Source organism: Gasterosteus aculeatus, chromosome 10, assembly GCF_964276395.1.
Source record: "Gasterosteus aculeatus chromosome 10, fGasAcu3.hap1.1, whole genome shotgun sequence".
NCBI lineage: Eukaryota > Metazoa > Chordata > Actinopteri > Perciformes > Gasterosteidae > Gasterosteus > Gasterosteus aculeatus.
The window spans coordinates 263,719-275,190 of record NC_135697.1 but is presented as its reverse complement, the minus strand read 5'-3'; the positions used below and the strand labels follow the sequence as shown (position 1 = coordinate 275,190).

The following is an 11,472-nucleotide window of genomic DNA, read 5'->3' as shown; positions in this document are numbered from 1 at the left end:
CAAGAAAGATAAAGACAGAGGGGAGAAAGGCTGCTTTGACAGTGTCGAGTTTCTGAGAGACATAAAGGAAAGATATCCTTCTTTGAAGCCTGAAAGGTGAGGGTCAAAAGACTGTCATGGTGGAGATGATTAAACAGTTTGCTCGGTCCAGAATTTATGAAAGAAAGTGCGTATAGTTAACTTCAGACGGATGGAAGCTGGGTTTCTTCAGGAAACTGAGCCCTCTCTTCTACTATTTCCGGTCACTACCGTCGTGAGACTCTGCCTGTGTGGAGATGTGCCTTGCTCTTTCCCATTGCAGAGCATGATGGAAATTGTGATGTTTCGGAGAAAAGGGTGAAAAGAATAGAATGAAGTGAAATACATGGAGGAAGCTCAATGAGGATAGATGAAACAGTGAGGGGGAAGTTCAGCCACTTTGAGCAAGTTGTCTCCAGAGTAAAAGAGAAGGAGGGATTTGGAGGAAGAAAAGAGCTTCATCAGTTGCATGACGAACACAGCAGCATCGTGTCTCCTCTCTGAGAATGAAAAGTCTTGAAGATGAACTTTGCTTTCCTCATCTCCTCAACTCCTCCTGCAGGAAGGCCATGCGTCCTCACTTTGTATCTATGCTCACTTACATTTTATTATCCTCCATCTCTCTGCTCACTGTGACTCTCAACCTGCTGGTCATCATCTCCATCTCCCACTTCAGGTATTCATTTTATTAATTTATTAAGCTGCTACATGGGAATAAGTAGTGGAAGAAATGGTTCTCAGACTCAAATGAAAATATGTTGTTTCTTAATAATTGATAGGAAATCTGCTGCTAAAAAAAAGAATACGCTTGTTGTTTCCTTTCTTCTAAGACAGCTCCACACCCCCACCAACCTCCTCCTCCTCTCTCTGGCCATCTCAGACTTCTTTGTGGGCCTCATCGTGTTCTTTCAAATTCTCCTTATAGATGGCTGCTGGTTTCTAGGTGACCTGATTTGTATTCTGTATCTGTATGTAGCATACGTTATTACTTCTGCCTCAGTAGGAACCATGGTGCTCATATCAGTTGACCGATATGTGGCTATTTGTGAGCCTCTACATTATTCCAACAAAGTCACACAAAAAAGAGTTAAGATCTGTGTTTGTCTGTGTTGGACATGTTCTGCTTTCCTTCAGACTCTGCTGCTGAAAGATAACCTTGAAGAACCAGGCAGGTATAATTCCTGCTTTGGAGAGTGTGTCGTTGTGATTAACTACATTGCTGGACTTGCAGATTTTTTTTTGAGTTTTATTGGTCCCGTCACTGTCATCATAGTTCTGTATATGACAGTCTTTGTGGTGGCTGTGACTCAGGCTCGTGTCATGAGGTCTCATGTTGCAGTTTTACCTCTAAAGGTTTCAATGAACATAACTGCTAAAAAATCTGAAATGAAAGCTGCCAGGACTCTTGGTGTTGTTATTGTCGTCTTTCTGTTGTGCCTCTGTCCATATTATTGTGTTGCACTCTCAGACCAGGACACCTTGCTCGATGCCTCATCTGCTACGATCGTAATATGTGTGTTTTATTTCAACTCGTGTCTTAACCCTCTGATCTATGCCTTTTTTTACCCCTGGTTTAGAAGGTCTATGAAGCTCATTGTTACTCTTGAGATACTGCAGCCTGGTTCATGTGAGAGAAACCTGCTGTAGAGACGCTGCATGCTGAGAAGAATAAGACAAGAAAAAACTAATTTTTGTCTTTAAATTTTGTCCTGCTGCTTAAATTAAACAGTGAACCAAGTTCGAAAACTAAGACTACTAAGTTACTTTAGGAAATCTGTAAATTGACATGTGCGAGAATAACATATAATAAATACGTTTAAAACTGCTTAGCATCTAAACTCATTCTTACTTGGCTTGGTTAGCCTCTACAGTGGGTGGTGCATTCAAAGCGGTTCTCTAGAGTAAGGTTAGAAAATCACTCCAATCTACCGTGATTCCAAAAATTACACATTAAATTTCCATAGAGGACAACCACTATGAAGGAATTGAGCCATAACTTTTCTGTTTTTCTTTAGGAATCCCCAAAACAGAAATGAACTAGATATTCACCCTAATGTGTGAATGTACAGAGAAAGTACACAGACACATCGCTTGTTAAAATATTAAAGTTTACAAAATGACAGCCAAACAATGTAAAGATTGAGGGCCTGAAATACAGAAAACCACAAGGGTAATACTTAATTTGGTTGATCTGTTAATTAGTATTAACGGTCTCAATGTTGGTTTATATTTGTTAGACTTTAGCTCATAACACGTGAGTAGGAATTAGTATGAATGATTTGTTGGCCTGAAGGCTGAAAAATGAATAAGAATCATGTTAAAAGCTCGAAGGAGAATCAAAACTATACGTATGCTCGCTGTACATTTTATTCAATTGAGATTGTAGTTTTCACAGTACAACCCAAATTGTGTGTGTGTATATAATATATATATATATATATATATATATATATATATATATATATATATTAGGGCTATATATTATACTTAATCACAAGCGAGTTTATCTGTTTTTCTTCTTCAGGTCTCCAGTTGGTAGTTATTGCATGCTAAATACGTTGTTAGAGTAAGGGCTAAGAAGTTGAAAGGGTTTATTAAGAATTATATTTAGAGCTTTTCTACTTTGTCTATTTCTGTGTTGCTACTGAGAGCAACAAAATACCGGGCTCAAATTTCTTGCATGTTTTCGCATTCCATCGACTATGTGAGCTGATCTGAAGGGTCCCGGTCTGACTGCGCATTGAGAAAGGCGCTCTTTTTGAAAGGTCAGGTGTGACAAGGTTTTATGTTGTGTAAAAGGAAACAGGCCACAAGTGTGTGCATCGAATTAGTATTTTAATAATTAATCTTTTTTTTTATATGACAGAAAAATGTCAAATTCAATAAATGGGCCGCTTGTCTGAAAAGATGCTATTCATGAAGTTAATCCCTTTAAATAAGCACCATTTCAATGAGCTCTCTTGCATTGTGTGTAGGATTTGGACTCCACCAGACACCCTAAATCTGTATGTAAGTTCTGCTCTTTTTTACAGTTCAAAGTTCAGGAAAAACTTGAACACACCAGGTATATTTAACAACTGCTTTGTAAAGTGTGTTGTCGGCTTTCAATAACATCACCTGTAAGGGATGGAGAGTAATATGGGCAGAAGCATATCAGGAACACAACAACAACAACAACACTGAGAGTCCTGGTTGCTGTCATCTCAGGTTTATGGCAGTTATTCCCACTTCAGGCTGTAGTGTGACCGATCTAAGCTCTATGATGAGGGTGATGGGGCCAACGAAGGTGAAGACAAGGTCAATAGATCCTGTGTTATGGTTAAGAACAACTACACACTTTCCGTAGCAGGAATTATTCACATCAGGGTGTTGCAGAAAAATAAAATCCATCAAAATGAGAATATTCTAGAAAAAGGAAGAAATCCAACAGAAACAAACACAGATGTTAGCTTTGTTCAGATGAACTCTGGTGTTATAACGTAGAGGATCACAAATAGCCAAATAACGATCAATTGATATGAGCACCATATTTCCAACCAAAGAAAAAGTAATGACAAAGTTTACAACAAAATTCAGACCACACATGATGTCACCCAGATACCAGCAAGCCTCAGATGAGAGGATTTGAACCGGCATCAGCAGGAGGCCCACGAGCAAATCTGAGACAGCCAGGGAGAGGATGAGGAGCTGCCTGCAGAGGAAGAATATCATCACTTTAATGGTGGCTTGTTGGTGTAATTGAATTCATTCTGGAGCACAACATTATATAAGTGACTGCATATTATTACAGTGTTATTTTAATCAGGAGATACTCATTTAATAGAATAATACTTTATTACACATGCATCAAATATGAATTGTGCAACGTCTTTGCCGATTGGACGCCATCATGAAGTACCATCACCGGCATCGTGAAGTACTATCACCGAAGGCAGGGATACTGAGGTCCACTAGGCCTAATCCCCCTGGAGTCCAGACACTGGTGGTGGTGGTGGTGGTGAAAGGAATAGCAGCAACCTGCTGATGAGCCAGGAACAACGCCGATGCTGACTGGAGGTGACTGGGGCGGAGGAGGGTCGCATCCGCTACACACTGAAATGACAGCTGACAGCCAACAGAGAGGAGGACACTTTCAAATGTTTGACAGCAACTACGTGATTGGCTTCCAGAACAGTGTAAAGAATCTGATTAGTTACTAAAATGTGCACGCCCCTCAATCAGCTGATTGAGTAGTTACCTGGGAGGCAACCAGAGTCAGACAGATTGTCTTCCTGACTGAACGTGCGCATAAGCTACATTAGAAACAATATTTTATTAACTAGAATATTTACGTTCAAAAAGACAGACATGTAATTCATATAAATTGACAGAAGATGTAATAATTCATGGTGAGGGTCTGCCTGAAGTGGAAGATGGAGATGATGACCAGCAGGTCGAAGGCTGTGGTGAGCAGAGAGATGAAATACAGCAGAACGATGACCAGCATGCCGTCGGACTCAGGATTCCTGCATGATCTATTGAGTAGAAGTGGAAAGCAGAGTTCAGCACCTTCTGTTGTTTCCATCCTCAAAGAGAGGTGGAGGGAAGCTTTTCATTGTGGACTACTGATTGCCATCATTTTGCCTCTCTGAGGAGGAAGTGAACCAGAGCCACTGAAGAACGTTGAGTGGTACCAGCTGGGTTTCAAATCAGGAGAGACAAGTCAGGTAAAGAAAGATAATGATTGATAATCAATAAAGGAATTGTGATGATAAAGTCTTTGGCGCGTGGACTCTACAGGGAGATTTGGATTCGGTGGACGTCTACCTTGAGAAGCTAGATAATTCCCCTTAAACGTAAAGTACATCGGAGTAAGGTTAAATGTTGCAATAAATCAGTCAGTTCAGAGACATCAACACCTTTATTCTTCTTTGTACATTCATGATGTGTCCTATAGCATGAATAGATAATGTTCAGTTCCAATATTATGGAAATGTACTATATTTCACACATTGAAGGAGGGAATTGTTTCTAAAGATGTGAAGAAAAAGAGGGGAGGTACAAGGAAAAGGCTGAAGATGGATGAAACGGTAAGTCAGAAGTTTTGTCCTTCCCTCTAAGAAAGAATTGTCTCCAGAGTAAAAGAGAAGGAGGATGTGGAGAAGACAAGAGCTTCATCAGTTGCATGAAGAGCACAGCAGCATCGTGTCTCCTCTCTCTGACAATGAAAAGTCTTGAAGAAGATGAACTTTGCTTTCCTCAACTCCTCCTGCAGGAAGGCCATGCGTCCTCACTTTGTGCTCTATGCTCACTTACATTTTATTATCCTCCATCTCTCTGCTCACTGTGACTCTCAACCTGCTGGTCATCATCTCCATCTCCCACTTCAGGTATTCAGATTCATCAATTTACAAAACTGGTAGCTTAGAAGAAATGGTTGATGGTTGAACTAATAATCAGAACTCAGACTTGAATGTAAATATGTTTGTGGGTTTTAGACTATGTTTAAACAATTGCTGATACTAATAATAATAAGCTTGTTGTTTTCTCATCTCCTAAGGCAGCTCCACAGCCCCGCCAACCTCCTCCTCCTCTCTCTGGCCGTCTCAGACTTCTTTGTGGGCCTCATCGTGTTCTTTCAAATTGTGCTGATAGAAGGCTGCTGGTTTCTAGGTGACCTCATGTGTATCCTTTATATTTTTCTGGACTGCCTCAGTAGGAACCATGGTGCTCATATCAGTTGACCGATATGTGGCTATTTGTGAGCCTCTACATTATTCCAATAAAGTCACACAAAAAAGAGTTACTATCTGTGTTTGTCTGTGTTGGACATGTTCTGCTATATATTCAACTTTGCTGCTGAAAGATAACCTTGAGGAACCAGGCAGGTATAATTCCTGCTTTGGTAAATGGTAAATGGCCTGTACTTGTATAGCGCTTTTCTAGTCTTCTGACCACTCAAAGCGCTTTAACACCACATGACATCATTCACCCATTCACACCCATTTATACACTGATGACAGGAGAACCATACACAGTGACACCTGCCATCATTAACTACCTTTCACACACTGTAGTCTCAGCTACAGGAGCAATGTTGGGTTAAGTGTCTTGCCCAAGGACACAACGACATGCGGGTTAGCCGGGCCTGGGATCGAACCGACAACCCTCTGATTGGAGGACGACCGTGCTCCCCACTCACCCACAGTCGCCCCACTTTGGGGAGTGTGTCATTGTGATTAACTACCTTGCTGGACTTGTAGATCTCTTCTTCACCTTTTTTGGTCCCGTCACTGTCATCATAGTTCTGTATATGAGAGTCTTTGTGGTGGCTGTGACTCAGGCTCGTGTCATGAGGTCTCATGTTGCAGTTTTACCTCACAAGTTTTCAATGAACATAACTGCTAAAAAATCTGAAATGAAAGCCGCAAGGACTCTTGGTGTCATTATTGTTGTCTTTCTTTTGTGCGTCTGCCCATATTATTGTGTTTTACTCTCAGGCCAGGACACCTTGTTTAATGTCTCATCTGCTGCTTTCGTAATTTGTGTGTTTTATTTCAACTCGTGTCTTAACCCTCTGATCTATGCCTTTTTTTACCCCTGGTTTAGAAAATCTATGAAGCTCATTGTTACTCTTGAGATACTGCAGCCTGGTTCATGTGAGAGAAACCTGCTGTAGCAGCCTGATCTCCAAAACCTGTTCTTAAAAATGTATACGAAAATCTTGAACATACAAATTTGTAGTGATACATACTAAATGAATACGGACTGCAACTGATGATGTCACTCTATTCAAAGTGAATGGGGACCTGAATCCCGTACACACTTCGTGAAGTCTAACGATGTAAAATAAACGTGTTATGATTGCATTTTTAATGAGAAATCAATGTAAAATAGTAAGAATAGAATACTAACCCTAACCCCCTCAAAAAATCCAACACAGTGTTGTTCACTCAAGGGGCGTGGTTAACCACCGCCAGGTCGTATGTATTGTTACGAACGTATGTTCAAGATTTTCGTATATATTTTTATGAACAGGTTTTGGAGATCACGTTGGCTGTAGAGACACTGCATGCTCAGAGGAATAAGACAATAAAATGTACTTGGTCATGTTGAATTACCAGATAACCTTGGTCCAGCAAATTTGAACATGTAGATTATATTTGTGTCTTTACATTGTGTCCTGCTGCTCCAATAATACTGAACCAATTTTAAACAAATTCTACCCATCAAGTTATTCTAGGAAATCTGTTGCCTGACGTGTGAAACCAACATGTACTAAACAATAATGGTGAGTAAACATTATTGACTTGATTGAGGTGGATTAATATCCTTTCTATTTCTTTCCCTCAAGTTTACAAAATCACTCCAAGCTGTGACTCTGAAAATAACACATTATACATTTCCATAGAGGACAACCACTATGAATTAAATGAGCCATAATTCTTCTGTATTCTTTTTCCGATCGCAAAAACTGAGAGGAATTAAATATTGACCGTGATATTTGAATGCACAGAGATACTGTGCAGCAGAAAGATCACTTGTTAAACATTAAAGTTTAAAAGTTTAGAAATGACACAGCCAAACTTCGGCTTTGCAGTTATGGAAAACCACAAGGGAAATACTTTATATCTTGTCTGCGGTCTGCCTCAACCCCAACCTATCCCGTCCTGAATATTCATTCATACATATCAGGGCTTGACATTAACATTTTGCATATATAGATACACATTTATACAACGTAAACAAAACGGCCGCTGGCAGTCAGACACAAGAGCAAGACGGTATCTCAAGATGAAGAGAGCTTTTTGCATTGGAAGTAAGACAAACAGGCGCGACATACAGCAGAGAACTGTGCAGAATTACTCCACAATTCAAACGGACCAGTTAAAGCACCACTATGCTAAGCTAGCTGCTACTTCCATCTCAACATCTAACGTTACTCTGCGCGGCTGTTTGAAAGCGTCCTGCTAAATGTGAGGAGATTGTTGGCACTTTAAACAGCCGTCAAGTGATGGAAAGTTGACAGCAAAGTGCATATATATGGTTCAAGTTTGATTACTGTAAAATGTTTTAATAACAGTACACATGCACAGAGAAATGCCAACAATAGACAGTTTATTAACTTCCAACAGTAATAATCAGATCAATACCATTTCAAATCAACCAAAAATATAATACTATGTCCTAATATCTAAACAACAGTAAAAAGCATTCATTCACGCATGTGGAGGGGGAGGAGTGTGTGTGCGTGTGTGGGTGAGTTTGTGTGTCTGTGAGAGGGGAGGGGGAGATGTAAGGGAGGAAGCGGCTAGCTGGAAGCTATGCTAACAACCACATGGCAGGCTACGTGTGGCTACGAGCTAGCAGTGTTGCTCGAAGGCCACGTTTGTTCACCATGTGTGTTCCTTGTGTAGTTAAACATCTGTAAGTAAATCTTTTATTATTTTGTTAGCAAATGATAAAACAAATTAAGAAAAAGTCTCAAAGTTTTGAGACAACCTTCTGACAACCTTGCCTACAGGCAGCATATAGGCTACAGGGTAAATGTAATGTCAAGTTAGACAATAGACAATGATAAAATAAAGTAAAAGTAGAATCTGATAATAGCAGACAATGAAAATGAAACATAGTATTAATGACAAACGTAAAAATCCGTAACACGTAAAAACAATCCAGTGCTAATGTATGAGGTCAAATGGGCCGTGATACAATGTGTGTGTTATAACATGATGGAATGAATCAAATGACAATAGATCTCCAACCGGACCCTCTCTGCTCCCACTCTGCATGTCACGTTGTGGGTTTGTGTTCTGTTTTACATCTTAGTTTCCTGCCTCTTGTGTCCTCTTGGTTAACTTCATCTCCTGTCCTGTCATCCCCTGTGATTGTCTGCTGTGTCCCTGATTGTTTCCTCCTTTGTCCAATCACCTGCACCTTCTCAGTGTATTTAAACCATGTGTGTCTCTTGTCGTTCCATTGAATGTCGTTACCACGTCCCTGTCCCTGTCCCTGTCCCTGTCCACTGTCTCTGGTACCTGTCCCCTAGGCAGTTTGATTTTCAATTGGTAATTCAAGTATTTTTGTGCCTGAAGTCTGCGTTTGAGTCCCTCTTCCGCACCCCGTCGTGACACTGCAACAGCGTGACCTCCGCCTGTACTCAAAGTGTCCTCTCTCACACTAAAACAGAAACAATGGCCAATTTTTGTAATCATTTTGTATCAGGTGACAACTGTAATACGCAGCACTAATAACTGGGAGTGTTGGCAGTGAGGTGGCAGACTCATTGTATTCTCCACATGAATTGGCCTTAAGCCTGTAGAGAAAAATCACTATGAGAATCTTTTCAATGGCCAAGAAGGTTTTCACATTCAAGTAATTCGCTTTGGTGGTTGTTGCATGAACGAAGACAATAAAGTACAATAAAAACATTTTATAAAGGCCTGTTATTCAAAATGAGCCTGTCAAGATAGTGAAAAGGTTCACAATATGAAGAAAAACAATTACAGAGAAAGTAAAAGTAATAAATAATCCCTGCAAATAACGCTTCTACTATCTAATCTAATCTTGATATTGGTATGCTTTAAATTAGTATTGTCTTCATGCTGATAGTAAATGAGCATATAATGTGTGTGTGAGTAGGTGCATGGAACTTATAATAGTACATTCCATGAAGAACCAACACATGATCAGAAAGTACTGGGTCAAAGGTCAACATCAAAACACATTACGGTCATCTCCAGCGGAAGATGAGCACGGAAACTATTGTTCTTTAATCTACGAAACAACATCAGAGGTGATGCAGTAGGAGGGGTGGACCCAAAGTAAAGAGACAAATCTGTTGTAAGACACGAAGCTTTGGCCAGTCAGCTGAAGCTGTTCTGCAGCTTCTCCTCTCTGGTGATGGAAACCTTGGTGGGAACTGAGCTTTGCTTTCCACATCTCATCAACACCTCCTGCAGAAAGACAATTTGTCCTCACTTAGAAGCAATGTTGATTTATATTTTGTTGTCCTCTCTGCTCACTGTAGCTCTCAACCTGCTGGTCATCATCTCCATCTCCCACTTCAAGTAGTGACATATTTCATTTATTTTTGAAAGTGGTAGATTAAAACCTGTGTTACAAATTTGTAGATTTTGGTAATTCCTTTTTATTGTTTATTTATATCTGATAGATGCCATAATCCCATAATTATTGATTCAAATATCATTATTTGTTTCCCTCCAGGCAGCTCCAGACCCCCACCAACCTCCTCCTCCTCTCTCTGGCCGTCTCAGATTTCTTCGTCGGTCTCTTGATGATCTTTCAAATAATGATAATAGACGGCTGCTGGTTGTTCAGTGATCTCATGTGTTCTCTTTGGTTGATTGTATTAGCCAGTATTACCTCGTCCTCAATTGGAACCATGGTGCTCATATCAGTGGATCGATATGTGGCTATTTGTTATCCTCTGCATTACTTCACCAAAGTCAAACCAAAAAGAGTTCAAGTCTGTGTTTGTCTGTGTTGGATGTTTGCTGCTTTATTTAACAGTCTGCTGCTGAAGAATAACCTGCAACAACCAGGCAGATATAACTCCTGCATAGGAGAGTGTGTCTTTGACATGAACTACATCACTAATGTTTTTGATCTAATTGTTTCATTCATTTTTCCCATTACTGTTATTATAATTCTATATATTAGAATATTTGGGGTGGCTGTGTATCAGGCTCGCGCCATGCGGTCTCACATTGCAGTTGTGACAACGAAGTAACCGTTAAAAAGTCTGAAATGAAAGCAGCCAGGAATCTCGGTGTTGTTGTAGCTGTGTTTATGATATACATTTGTCCATATTATTGTTTTGTTCTAACATCCCAAATTAACGTGTACACAGCTTCATCTGTAACCATTTTAATATGGTTGTTATATTGTAACTCCTGTCTCAACCCTCTGATCTATGCCATTCTCTACCCCTGGTTCAGAAAATCAATCAAGGTCATTGTTACACTTCAGATACTGAAGTCTGGTTCCTATCGGACCAACATGCTTTAGAGACACGCTGCATGGGTCTAAATTTAAACCTTTAGCCTGAACAACAATTTGAAGAATTTTATTCATGGTGCAAAATAAATCAGGAGTTCCCTTTTCACCTCAACTTATTGGGCCAAAGCAAAAGGTCAATTTGTTTCCTCGGGCAGATCAATAACCCGGTACAGCTGTATTTTGCAACACTATCACTCTGATACTTTCCCTTGTTACCCTGCCACGTTTATCCTTATTATGAACTGATTATATGTAAAAAGCGCAAGCACATGTTAAAATCAAGCCAAGCATCTTCAAAATGTGAAAGAAAAACATAAAATGGAATAGATTGTGCTTTCGAATTATGTGACAAAATGCATTTAATACAGGATAAATATGTTGAATCCATAAACTATATCATCTTTTATTATATTAAACTATTTTAATAGAAATTAAGGTATTCAGAATTATATG

At 39.7% G+C, this 11,472-nt stretch overlaps 1 protein-coding gene and 3 pseudogenes across 1 annotated transcript; 3 read left to right on the top strand and 1 right to left on the bottom strand.

Moving 5' to 3' along the window:
• The first annotated feature begins 487 nt into the window (after positions 1–487).
• Positions 488–1,665, top strand: LOC120833542 (trace amine-associated receptor 13c-like; annotated as a pseudogene).
• An 873-nt stretch (positions 1,666–2,538) lies between these two features.
• On the bottom strand, positions 2,539–4,504 carry LOC144383606 (trace amine-associated receptor 8b-like; annotated as a pseudogene).
• Positions 4,505–5,221: 717 nt separating this feature from the next.
• Positions 5,222–6,676, top strand: LOC120834328 (trace amine-associated receptor 13c-like; annotated as a pseudogene).
• Positions 6,677–9,987: 3,311 nt separating this feature from the next.
• Positions 9,988–10,750, top strand: LOC144383605 (trace amine-associated receptor 13c-like). Its single transcript, XM_078081868.1, has 2 exons — positions 9,988–10,067; positions 10,225–10,750. The coding sequence occupies exons 1-2, from the start codon at positions 9,988–9,990 to the stop codon at positions 10,748–10,750; spliced, it is 606 nt and encodes a 201-aa protein (XP_077937994.1).
• The last annotated feature ends 722 nt before the right edge of the window (positions 10,751–11,472 follow it).